This window comes from Sander lucioperca, chromosome 3, assembly GCF_008315115.2.
Source record: "Sander lucioperca isolate FBNREF2018 chromosome 3, SLUC_FBN_1.2, whole genome shotgun sequence".
Lineage (NCBI taxonomy): Eukaryota > Metazoa > Chordata > Actinopteri > Perciformes > Percidae > Sander > Sander lucioperca.
The window spans coordinates 35,048,190-35,061,329 of NC_050175.1; the positions used below are offsets into that span (position 1 = coordinate 35,048,190).

At 41.8% G+C, this 13,140-nt stretch overlaps 1 protein-coding gene across 5 annotated transcripts; it reads right to left on the minus strand.

Annotated features, from left to right (window-relative positions):
- Positions 1 to 10: 10 nt before the first annotated feature.
- Positions 11 to 12,189, minus strand: LOC116045215 (E3 ubiquitin-protein ligase MARCH3-like). 5 transcript variants are annotated; one of them, XR_004896963.1, is made up of 6 exons: positions 12,032 to 12,189; positions 9,538 to 9,749; positions 6,145 to 6,349; positions 3,262 to 3,479; positions 1,474 to 1,660; positions 11 to 1,375 (listed from the first exon to the last, which is right to left on the minus strand). XR_004896963.1 is itself a non-coding variant. In XM_035999889.1 (6 exons), the coding sequence occupies exons 2-5, from the start codon at positions 9,723 to 9,725 to the stop codon at positions 1,502 to 1,504; spliced, it is 759 nt and encodes a 252-aa protein (XP_035855782.1). In that variant the 5' UTR covers positions 9,726 to 9,749; positions 12,032 to 12,189; the 3' UTR covers positions 11 to 1,375; positions 1,474 to 1,501. The 5 variants fall into 5 exon arrangements, 4 of the variants coding, with proteins under 4 accessions (XP_035855782.1, XP_035855781.1, XP_031148603.1 ...); XM_035999889.1 differs by having other exon boundaries at positions 3,273 to 3,479; XM_035999888.1 differs by adding an exon at positions 11,701 to 11,804 and having other exon boundaries at positions 11 to 1,660; positions 3,273 to 3,479; positions 12,032 to 12,184.
- Positions 12,190 to 13,140: the final 951 nt, after the last annotated feature.

A 13,140-nucleotide genomic window follows, 5' to 3' on the forward strand; every position in this document is an offset into this window, starting at 1 on the left:
TCTTACTGACAGAGTGCCAAAAAATAAGAAGAAACAGATGGTCGGCAACCTTCCTATCAATGAAATAATTACTAATTTTCATAGGGACTACTTCAGAAAGTAGTTCAATGAAACGTCAACAATGAGGTCAGTGGATATAAGGGACACGGTTTCTGGAAAGATTTCATCGCATCGCTCTCAACTCGGAAAGTAGGGAGAACCTCACCAACTCCGACACCACAATCCAACATGGCTGCTCTGAGCTTTTAACAGTAGTAAAAGCTGTAGTTGTATACAGTTTGAGCACTTCTGTCTTATTAAATCAGTCGTACACACACAGTCCTGTCCAGCTTCTATCTGTGGACATGTCGCTATGGGGTTTGACTGCACAAAGTACAGCGTAGTGTGTTGCTCTCAACTGGTATTGCCAACAATAGCTAACGGGGCGGGAGTCCCCTTTTACTCCAGTTTTTCCTACTTGTAACTAGAGATGTACCGATACCAGTATTGGAAAAGCCTCCGATACTGCCTAAAATGCTGGTATCAGTATTGGAACTCTAGATCTCTATGCATCGATCTGATACCATGTAATTTAGACCTTTAAGAAAAGCTACTTAGAAGTAATTTATTTATGTTCTTTTTCCGTTATGACTGACTGTCAAACTGGATAGTAAAATAAAAATTCTACGGCATTCATTGTTTGTTCCTGTTTCACAAAAGGTTTAACCCGAGCCAGACGGTACAAAAATGATAGAAATCATATCACATCCATACTGGTATAGGATCAGTCCTCGGTATCGGCTGATACGCAAGTTCAGGTATCGGTATCGGGAAGCAAAAAAATGGTATGGGACCATCTTTAGTTGTAACTGCGGTCAGCTCGGGTATAACGTCATTCCCATTTCCGACTTCTGAGGTAAATGGAACGCAGTATAAACGCTACAATCAGCTGTGGCATGAATAATGAGCAAAGCCTAATTGAATAGTTTGTGCGTGATAGAATGACTCAAATCTGAACAGCTGAAGAGCTACAAAACTAGACTTTTTAGTAATAAGTTAAACACACTGGCATTGTAGATATTAGAAGTGCCAAGTTGCAACAGATTTGTCTTCATGAACTTATTCCACGAAGAGGAAAAACTGGATTGTCAGAGTCCAGGACGCTTCGTTGTCTTCAGGAAGCGATGATACCGTCCGATTGTCACGGTAGACTCAGAAAAGATACCGAACATGTCCACAGTTGCCAGAATGACTCTTCTGATTTTGGGACAATTTCACATTTTATCGCTGTAAGATGAGTCAAAGGTTCTGAGGGGTGGGAGTTAGTCTTTGCTCCTTTGACTCAATTGTTCCAGAAAAAGTTCCAGAGGCTGGTGTAACAGTCCTCCAGCTCTGGAAGGAGTCTTCCGACCCTGGCTTTAACTCTGCTGTTATGTCAGGATTGGGGCATGAGTTTGTCCTGAGTTTGGTTCCCCTCTTCCCTTCTATCTGAGGTATGTTCAGTAGTGTAGACTGTAGTCTACTACACCATAGTCTCTTTGTTGGGGGCTTTGCTGAGGAGGTTTATGGACAGGGTCTGTTGGGTCAGTGTGGTATGGGGGGGCAAGGGAATCTGCAGTCGCACTCTCTGGTCCGTCTTCTTCCACGTCTGGAACAGATGCATGTGGTAGCGCACAGAGACCTGAGGGACAAATAAGCATCATGTTTCAGAACAGCGGTCAAAGGCCAGATACAGTAGCATGTTATGTGACCAAAGTTCCATATGTAGGCCCACACATATACCCTTTTTCTAACAAAGCTTACTGTGTATATGCAGGTTTTTTAAACTGGTAAACCTGCTAAAGATAGCCGATAGACTCCTTTGCCATTGCCAGTGATGCCTGTGTTTTTTTCTTTCTGGTGTGTCATGTCCGACATGACAAAGGCGCCGGAAAACAGGTGTTAACTTTTCCTGCTACAGCTTTTCGATGCAGAGCAAAAAAAACTTGCAAACTCTGCTGTACATACACTTGATATCTTTGCTTAAACAATTAGGGATCGCACAGTTGGTGCGTTTCGTTTGGGCATGTGTGAATGCAGCGCTCACACTCGGATGCGCACCAAAAGCAGACCAAACAAGCTTCTCGCTACGCTTTCAAACTTAGTGCAGACTAATTTGACATTCGAGCACTGCTTGGGCGGAGATGGGCGGAATTTGTGGTCGAGATGACAGAAGTTACGACAACAGCATTGCACCGGATAATGGCAGAAAATTAGTGTATCTACATAGGTGTCCTGTTTCCATCACTGCAGATCGGAGCCTACAGCAGAGTGTATGTGTGTGTGTATGTATGTCTAATGTATTTTATTTCCTTCCTCTTGGTGGGTTTGCTACTTGTCAGGCCGCCATTGCAAATAACAACCTGACTTGCCTGAAAAAATAGATTTGAAAATAACAAAAAAATTAAAAAGTAATTTGTCCCAGGAGAGAGTGCTGATTGCAACCTTTCCCAATGTAAACAAAAGCCAGATGTTAGTGGGTTTAAATGGGTTATTTGACCAGTGGGAGAGGGGTATTAGTTCAGCTGCGCAAATTCTGGAAAAAGCTGGTAAATTGACATTGAGCTAAGCTATTATTTTGTCAAATGGCTGTCAATCTCGCACTTTTACTCTCAAAAATAAGAGTTTAAATTTTTGTTAGTTTTGGATATAACATCTAACAAATTATTTAACGGATTGATTTAAAGGGCCTGTATTCGATATTCAGCACATTAATATAGCAGCAAACAAATACTGTCTATGTAAAAAGATAGTGGAGTAATGGCATCCTGAGCAGAGAATGTAATCTGTAACGTGTGTTGTAATCTGAGCTCTGTTCTTTGTTCTGATAGCCGATCCGGCCGCACGTGCGTGTAAGTGCGTGTGAGTGCCTTGTGCGTCGGTATCAGACTCCGAAGGCGTCGGAATTTGATGAGTTGGGGTACAGGGTTACACTTTACTTGAAGGTATCTACATAAGAGTGACATGACGCTGTCATGAACGTGTCATAAACATTATAAACAAGTCATAAACGTCTATGACAACGCTTCTTTTAGTAAGTGTCCTTCGGTTTTTGTCAAGACAGGTTAGGGTTATAGTTAGGGTTAGGGTTCATGTGTCATGACTGTGTTTACTTTGTAAAGCGAACGGGGCTGCAGTTCCCCTCAGCTCTAGAGTGCATTTGAACATCTTTCAGCTCATTGTTGACGTTGTACCCATGGTTGGATAAAGATCATATGTACTGTCTGAGTGAGAAGTACAGACCCTGAGCGTACCATGGTCCAGAAGACGTATATGGTGAAGAGGGCCAGCGTGAGGACCAGCAGCCCCAGGGCCTCCATGGTGTTGGTATAGTACAGGTCCATGGCTCCCTGGACACACAGCCATCCTGACAGGCTGGCCAGCGGCGTGATGAACAGGAAGCACACCACATCGCCACACAGCGTCCTCCGCTGCTGCTGCACGGAGGGAGCGCACAGCCACTGGGAAGGGGTAAGGGGGCGGGGGGGAGGCTGGTTAGAAGCACATCAAAACAGCTCAACCTAAGGTCATGTTGGTCAGCATGGTGTGGGTTGGGCTGTTTTTACTGAAATATGGATGGAAAATTGAAGACCTAGGGGGAGAGAAGTAAAGCATTTGGCCAGCAGGTGGAGCTGAAGGATGGATCCTGTTAACTGTTGCATGCAGTTAGTAGTAGCATTGGTAATAGTGAATATAAAACCCCTAAAATCTAGTACAGAAATGCTATCACACCACTACTACTACTACTACTAGTCTTAGCATATGCATTAATATAAATACCTATGCCAATATTAAACTGTGTTCCATTTTAATGTTATGTCAAATAACAATAAAATGTATTGTAGACAAATGTATAACTTCTTTAGTTTAGTGTTTAATGACAGTTTACTTAGAATTATTCAGTCACTACCAAAGCCAACACGATCTAGAGGGAAATATCCAATACAGTACACCAGGAACCTGTCAATTTATTTTTGTCAATTTGTAACTCTGTTCAATGCTTTGCAAAAACAACAATAAAGACACTTTGGTTTACAATGTGCGATACTGATGTCACATACAAACTGTACTACATTTCTAATGTAAAGTGTTGAACCTGTGTTTCTGTGCATGTGTGCGCATGTGTCCAGCATTGCCCGACAGCAGGCTTATGGCGTTCACTGTGTAGCTTAACCTGGTGGAGAACTTGGTGCTTAATCAGCAGATTACTGGCTGTGAGCACACATGCAACAGGAAGAGCAGGGAGATGCCGAGGCCACTAATACACTGGTCTGCGATGTGTATTAATATGGGGAGGAAACACCATCTAATCTGGCTCTCAGGCTAAGTGGCTTTAGGGGTGCAAGCGCTCCAGCTAACGGCAGCAGGTCCTGCAACGTGAAGGGAGCAACTCACCAACAGGCTCCAATAGTTCAATATTTTGGAAAATACGCTAATTTTGTTTTTTGAGAGTGAGATGAGATCCCAGACATGAAACCGATAAAAATCTTCTTATCTCACTCTTGGAAAGAAAGAGAAATAATGTCTACAAAGCTCTTCCTTTAACTGAAGAAAAGGAAAGACTTGAGTGTATACTTCAGTGAATATTGTAAAAATAGAATAAAAACAATAAAAAGTCATACCACACACAGTGACCAAACTCGACCAAAGAAAGAAAGGTTACATGCCTGTGCTAGAAAAAGGGAAATCTAAGGCTCAGATTAAAGTTTAGACTGCCTTAAAACCTTTCAGCATTAGCCTCGTGAGACTGTCCTGATCTCACAAGCTCCAGTTTTCCACTCGCAGATCCGTCTGGCATCTTGAGACAGAGAAAATTTGGAGCCGTTCGCCAAACGACCGACCGATCAGTGTTGGTTTTGAGGCGGGTTTAGGTGTGATGCAACGAGAAGCGACTGTTCAGTCTTAACAACATGGCGGCTTCCACGGATGAGCTGAGCGTAGCTATCGCGCAAGTTTTATCTGAATTAGGAAGTATTCCTTCATTGAAAGAAGAGCAAAAAACAGCACTGGAGGCTTTTCTCGGAGGAAAAGATGTTTTTGCTCTTCTCCTGACTGGTTTCGACAAGAGTTTGATATATCGTTGATCTGATTGGTTGATTTGGCCCGTCTATCACCAACATAGGTGGTGATAGACAGATGGTTTCATGTCATTCCATTGTACCCACTGCTGTGAGCCAGGTTCTGTCTGAGGTTTCTGCCTGTTAAATCGAAGTCGTTCTTCGCTGCTGCTCCAATGAATGCAATTGCTTTTGGGGGGAATTGTTGGGGTCTGTAACTTTTAGACTTACTCTATCTGTAACCTGTCCTGAGATAACCTCTGTCATGATTTAACACTATAAAGAACATTTAATTATACCTTAATTTGAACAGAAATAGAATAAGCAACAGCAAATCAACAGGTGCCTCATTCATTAAATTTTACTATTCACAGTGGCTTGAAAACTGTACTAATGTACAGTTGAGGACAATGTCATTCAGTCAGTCAGGGCGTTTACATATATTCAGTCTATTTTAGTGGATTTACTGGAGATTGCCTGTGAAACAAGCTAAAGAAGGGCGTCCTGCCAGAAACGTGTGTGGCAATAAAAGGATTATTGGAGTGCTGTCCAAATTACCTTTATGTATTTTATTGGACCATCTAACATATAGATATTTCTCAATGAGTATTATGCTTTCCTTAAACCAGTCAGTGGCCTGCAGCTGAATATGATAGACCCTCCCCTTTTTCATAGGTGGTAAAAAACATCAAATGTAGCCACTGCATGTATATACCCAAAGGAAACTAGAGAGTCAACATAATTTAAAAGGCCACATCAGTGTTTTTCAATCTGCTAAATGGATTTTCTATACATCTTAAGGTATACATGAGGAGACTACACCACTTTAGTTGGCTTGCCCAAATAGCAAATATATTTTCTCACTTAGCTTTAGTGGTATCAAGCCATACAGATAGTTTTTGTTTTATATGTCCTGGTTTTCAGATATTCATCATTGCTCATATGGGTGGAGGTAGAAATCTCAAAGATCTCCATAGACTGACATATCAAAGCCTGGAAAAATAAAACCGATGTGGAAGCAGTGTGTTGAATGAGTTACGTGACGATGCTGTGTATTGCGATGACCTACCTCAGTAAGAGGTTTTGGCAGGCGCTCCAGTGCAAACTGGTGGTGGCAGAGTTCACAGTGGCTGCTGTTGGAGGCGGTGAGCCAGTGCTCCAGGCACGTGCGGTGCACCATGGCCAAGCTACCGCAACACTCGCAGGGGGACAGCAGCTCCTCTGATCCACTGCCTTCATGGCAGATCCTACAAAACGGCTCGTCGCTGCACAGACTGGAACACAGAGAGACAACAGTCATGTCAGAGGAGAGTTAGTCTATGTCGACGATGTTTCATTCACGGGATTGTTCCGGTGCCGCTGGAGGTTTCGCCGCATGTCCCTCACCTTCCGCTTTCTTTTTGGCATTTTAAACTCTGGTCGATTCAGGAAACATCCTCCGAGCTAGAACTGACAATCAAATTATATTTATCTTTTTTTGGGAAAAATTCTCATCACACATTCAACAGCCATTCAAATTCCAGAGCTTGCCTTCCCGAGGCTATTTTGCAGAGGCACCGTACCTGCGTCCGGCGCTTAGCGCCACCCAAGACTATTGTGCACAGTGCTGTAGAGATAGAGCTGGCAATGCAAGATTAAAGGAGAGTTAGTCTTGCATGCGGAGGAAGGTCTGGCTAGTCCACACAACATTCCGGGATAGGAGAAAAGCGTGCTCTGGTTTATTAACATAATTTCTTTAAGCCAATCACAATCAAATTGGGCAGTGCTTAGCGCCTGGCGGAGCCACGGCGCTGCTGCAAAACTCAACAAAAAAACTCAGATTGGACAGATAGTCTAGCTAGCTGTCTGGATTTACCCTGCAGAGATCTGAGGAGCAGTTAACCATAGTCCTCATAAATCCACCAGAGTTTAGAACGCCAACACAAAGAAAGAGGAAGGTGAGGGACATCTGGCCAAAAATGAGGGACATCCGGCGGAATTTCTGGCGGCAACAGAGCAATCCCGGAAATGAACTGTCGTCGATATAGGCTAGAGGAGAGTAACCATTTACCTCACTAGCTCTGTGAGACGCCTTGTGCTGCCCACTGTTGGTGGACATTGTAGCCACCTAGTGGTGGTTGTGTTATTAGTGTTTTTTCCTATTTGGGTTTTAGTCCCGTGGCCGTAGTTTTTTCATTTTGTTCAGTGCTTGCAAGAAAGCGGATGAGAGATCACGCTGAATCACAATTTCTTTTGATTAAGCTTTGAAAGATATACTGTATGGCTGAAAGTGCATTTCTTTGTTTTTCTTGTAGTTTTGTGTTATTTGGGTAATGTATGCAAATGCTTATCTAATAATTAAAACTAGCTTGTTGTTGTAGGCTAAAGCTAAACAGCACCAAGCTAATCGACCACATGGTGGTTTTGCTAGCTGCATAGAATTTGTGCAGACTATGTTTTGCTGTCAGCAGTTTGCTGATATGTATTGTTTCCGTTCCCTGCTTTATGCTGTGATTGTATTTTAACATTTACAAACTGTAACATCTACATTTTCTGTATTTTCAGTTTTTACAGCTGGTGGAGCATGCACTGCCCACTGGCCTTTCTAAATATATTTCTTCCACTGAGTGGAAGATAACACATCCATGGCACTAAGCGTTTTTTCAAGTGGAAATAGGACGTGAAGTGTTAACAGTCACTTATTTTATGCTCTCAGACCATTTACAGTTAACAATGACAGCCCTTTTAACTACAGATCTTCAAATTCAAATCTTTTTAAGTCACAATGAGCCTGTCTTCTATGCAGTACACTAAATGAATCCTGTCCTAAATAGAGACGCACTGTTGCCACATTTCAACATGAACTGAATTGTTTTTTGTAACTCTGTAATTTAGGGTCCAGGGAATAAAAACCTAAGGTTTACTGAAGTGGATTCAATCACACTCTAAGTTTCAATATATAAGAGATATTAGACGCAACCTCCACATTAGGTGAATTTATGTTTCTGTGATGTTTACATTCAGCACAAAGCAGGGAACATGCTGGATAATATTTGCTCCTGCAGTCAGGTGTTAAATTGAATTTCATCCTACTGAAAATCTGAACACTCACACACACACACTTCCATTCATCTGTACATGCATTATACTACTGAACCCTTCCAAATATCCAGACCCCATCTTATTATTCCTATTAATTTGTGTGTGGACTCCTTCTTGATTACAAGCCAGAGCTACATTTGTAACAGCAGTAACACATGCCAAATTCCAATCCTCTGCATTGATATGAATACCCAAATCCTGCTGCCAAGATAATCTACAACTATCTTTATGTAATTTATATAAAGCCATCAGGCTATTATAGATATGATTTTCTTTTTTGGCAGAGAACAATCAGGACAAAACAGATCTTCCAAGTTGTTCCTAACATTGGAAGATCATTTAAAAATGAGCCTTACCATATTCTGTTTAAATTTGTTGAAATGACTTTAAGGTGCCATTACAAACTAATTTAAAAGTAATTGCATAAACCAGCCCCAATCCAATCTGAAAATGCCTGATCCAGTCATTAATGGAGGAAAGTGAGGATTGTTTGCCTGGGGGGCATATGATCCATATTTATGAATATATATAAATATATGTCTTTGATTTTTTCCAGGGGTTTATGATCCATGTCGACCGACACTTTCAGTGCCGGTTCTAGGCCATTTCAAATGGAGGAGCTAGGCTGGGGCCACATGCTATTTTAGGGGTACCAAATATATTAAGCCCAAGTGTTACATACCACCAACCCTCCATAGGTTTGGTTCTAAGGCTAATGATACACATGTAACAATAAACACAAGAATACTCATTCAGTGTTAACTAGTCTATATCCTTGGTGTTCCACTTCTGAGATTTCTCTGGTTCCGCAGGAAATTTTGCCGTATGCATGTATGCCCGTGTCCTTCCTCTTTCTTTGTGTTGGAATTTTAAACTCTGGTGGATTCATGAGGACTATGGTGAACTGCTCCTCAGATATCTGCATGGTAAATTGAGACAGCTAGCTAGACTATTTGTCCAATCTGAGTTTTCTCTCACACGACTATTTTATAGCGGCTCTGTGCAGACTGCGGTTCCCGGAATGCTATGTGGACTAGCCAGACCCTCCTCCACTCCGCAGCGTATGGATGGTCTGGCAAAGCGAGACTAAGTGTTAACCTACAATTTATTTATCACTGCACATGGATGATATCCCCTCTTTGTGGATAAAGGTAGGGTTAAAGAAAATATTTGCCACAGTTAGGGGGGCCAGAGGGGGGTTAATATTATGGGGATACTGGCCACCCCCCCACAGAACCACCACTGGACACTTTGAATAACCTTAATTCATGCATCCTGAACCCTTAAGACAGAAAGCAAACATACTTTCCCAGAGGTATTGTGCATACAGTTCCTCTTCCTATCAAACAGCTGGACAGAAGAGATCAGATTTTTGTGTTACCTGTCAGGGATTGCTGCACATTCCTCAGTGGCCATGTCACATGTGTGATAGTGCGTTACTTCTTGGTTGCAGCTGTTGAGTTGCTCCTCCAGCCCGTGTTCAGGCAGTACCTTGACCTCCCCCACAGGGTTGGGCACCCACGGACCCAGGGGTTCCTCTGATGACATGTCTGCTATGTAAGGGGCCATTCACTCATGCCAGGAGCATCACATCTGTTAGCAGACAGTGACACAGACAGGTATATATATATATATATATACACACTGTTTCTCCTTTTATCATAACATTCATCATGTGCTATGGCAACAGCCAACACTTCAGAGACTAGTACACATTTACTGAATGGATGCGGAATTTTTTTTTTTTATTTCACAAAAGTATAAACCTAACAAGGTCAAGGTAGGTCAATGTAATTTTATTTCATACCCGCAGGTAAAATTGTTTTGCAGATAAAAAGAATAATTCGGTCATCCACATAAAAGACATAAAAACATACAACTAATCACGTACAAATTTACAAGTAAACAAATAGACATCATGACAGACTGCGCCATAACACATACATAACCTCTATCCATATTAACTGTCAAGTACTAAAACTTCTCTCTTATTATTTAGGATTTCAATTGCAGCTGGAACAAAAGTATTCTTATAGCGTCTTGTTTTCCATCTCAAAGCCGCATACCGGCGACCAGACGGAAGTAACTTAAAATCATTCCTTAAGGGATGCGACCGATCACTCAAGACAGCACTTGCTTTCCGGTACAGCTGATTTGTGTAAATATTTCCTAAGTTCCTTTGATTTAATCCTATTATCTTACTTGCCCATCTTACAATTTGATTTAAGGAGTTTCTGTTCTTCACTGACAGGCTTCCATACCACACCACTATGGAAAATGACATAAAAGATTCAATAAAAGCGAGATAAAACAAAGTCAACATACGTCTGTCAATGTGAAATTTGGCAATTTTCCTAAGGCAACTCAAACGTTGATGACCCTTTTTACAGACCATATCACAATTCAACTCAAATGACAGTTTTGAATCTATCACTGTACCAAGAGAACAATTCCCCAATTAGTTCAGCTAATGTGACAGGCACAAATTCATGATCCAAATGGGCCTAACAGAGTTTGATACAGGGACCAACGCCTTTCAATTTTGTGGGTGGGGGGGGGCGGTTCCAGGGGTCCCCAACAAAAAAGGGGGAATCATTTCATAAGTAACACAATGACAGAATGTGTGATTATTTGGCTCATGAGTTTGAAACACGTTCTGTTATAAAACATCTAAAAGCACAAATCCTATCAGATGGGGGACCTTGGGAGAAAATCTTATCAAATGGGGATCCGTGGTCTAATTTGTGTCAGTTTAGGGGTCCTGGGGTAGCAGACATGATTTGTAATTGGGATTTGACAGACTAGTGCAGAACGGGTTGATTGCTTGGCCTCCTTTATTGCTCCAGAACCATTGTCCCCCAAAATAACTCACAGAAGGCCCTCAAACCAACCCAACTGTATACTACTGGCTGTCAGTGTACTTTAGAAGAAAACATTGTACTATTGCATTTACTGACTGCTCTCATCGACATCACTTCAGTGAAAGCTCCAAATAACCAACTACATGCTAGAAGCAAACAAGCAGACAGACAAAGTTAACAACCCTGAGCCTAACTAACTAATTATTTAGTTTTTACGGCCCGTAACTTTACGGTTTTGTTTTAATTGTCAGTAGTGGAGCATTGAGCAGATAGATATTTCCCACAGAAGTTGATGGAGACCAAAAAACAGACTCCAACTCAACTCCAAATGAATGCTCGTGTTGCTCTGTGTCTGCTGGGTGTGTTCATAGGCAACTGTTTGCTAGCCTTAACATTATAAGAAAAAATATTTCAGCTTGTTCAGCTGCCCCAAGTTGACAAAAAATCAATTCATGCAGCTATACAATCTTAGTTACTTAGTTTATCTTAGTTATATATATATATATATATATATATATATATATATATATATATATATATATATATATATATATATACATACAGTCATTTCTGGAAAATTCTTGAAAATACAATGGAATGTTCTCACTGCATTGGCAAATTTCATTTATTTTTTAAGAAAATTAGTTTTTTACAATGCAGATTTGAACTGTAAATGTACTTACCTGTCTAACGCAAAAGACAGGTGACTCCAACTCATAACATTTGTACTAGAGTTTGTTCTCTCTTTTCACTTCAATAGTGTTGAGAGGCTCAACAACAGGTCACTCTGTTTGAAATAAGCATGCGTGATATCAAACTCCGTTCATGACAAGCTGGAGTTCTCCACAAATACAGAAGCCCCAGCAGTGACGCAGTGACACACATAAACACAGCAGTGAACGGCTGCAGACAGAGCCTATCACACATACAGTACAGCTAATGACAGCTAAGCCAATAGGCTTCAAACAACACCATGTACAAAAGTAACACGTCCATTTCTAACAGCAGTCTTACCAGCAGCTTGGTATCCACAAACACTGTGTGATGCTGTGGGCTCCCGTACAGTGGACAGCAGCCCGTTCCCCTCTGTTTATCAGAGTCTGTGTGTGCAAGCTTCTCCCCTTAAAGCAGATTAGCGTGGCCGACGGACGCACGGACGGTGAGAATAGTGAGGGATTAGACGCAGAGGGAAAGTAAGGGCCAGGCCAGACAAATGGAAATCCCATCAGAGTGAGTTACACCAAGCAGGAGCAGCACCTCACCAGGTCCCCCCTTAATCCTGTTATGGGGCTCCGAGCCTTTCACTGGCCTCCCAGCTCCTATGGTAATGTTGGTGGGTGGAGGCTGGTGGAGGTTGAGGCTGCTGCCACAGATGGGAAGGACAGGAGAGACTCTTGGTGGTATTGTCTTTGTTGTTGTTGTTGGGTTTGGTTTTAGACAGGTATGTCTGTGGAGGGGAGAGGACCTCGTTCATTGATTTATACCCCAGTCAGTAGTCTCGCTGAGATGGAAATCTGATGGCAAGTGTGGACAAAAACACAAATGTCCCCATTTTGAATGGATTTTAATGCCATTTGTTTGTTCGTAAAGCTGCCTACAGTGCACACACGCTGCTGTTTTATGTGCCTTCACTTTCACTCGGCTCCTCGACTGCAGATTTACTAGATGATCAGAACTACAGTCATAAGATAACCGAAGATTTTTTTAAATCTTTTCCTTTCCAAGGAATATTAGGGAATATTGCTGTATTAATACAATGTAGGCTACATTAACAAGACATTTCGCTTTTCTGTTCTAAACATGGCAGTGCATTTCCCTTGGGATTCAACAAGCCATTCTGATTTGGCTCCCCTTACTGTGTCACAACATGCAGGCTCATTAGAATACCATCGGAGTATCTCCACCCATGGCTTGAGAAATACCATTGCAAAGGTGCAGCATATTTTTCTCGCAAGCCAATCAGAGCAGACTGGGCATTTTAGGACACAGGCGCTGGAACGAAGCGTTTCAGACAGAGGGTGAATACAGGTATATTCATTTTTATTTTTGTTACATGTCGCTTTTATGCAGTCATGATTATGACTTAGGTGAACATGCATTTATTGTTTTGATTTATCCTGGAA

What these genes read in the sequence shown, in the direction of transcription:
- LOC116045215 (XM_035999889.1), bottom strand. Translation starts at nt 9,725, where the DNA reads ATGGCCCCTTACATAGCAGACATGTCATCAGAGGAACCCCTGGGTCCG. An exon ending in TGTGCAGCAATCCCTGACAG is followed by an intron (nt 6,350 to 9,537) that starts GTAACACAAAAA and finishes TCTGTGTTCCAG; the next exon opens with TCTGTGCAGCGACGAGCCGT. An exon ending in TGCCAAAACCTCTTACTGAG is followed by an intron (nt 3,480 to 6,144) that starts GTAGGTCATCGC and finishes ACCCCTTCCCAG; the next exon opens with TGGCTGTGCGCTCCCTCCGT.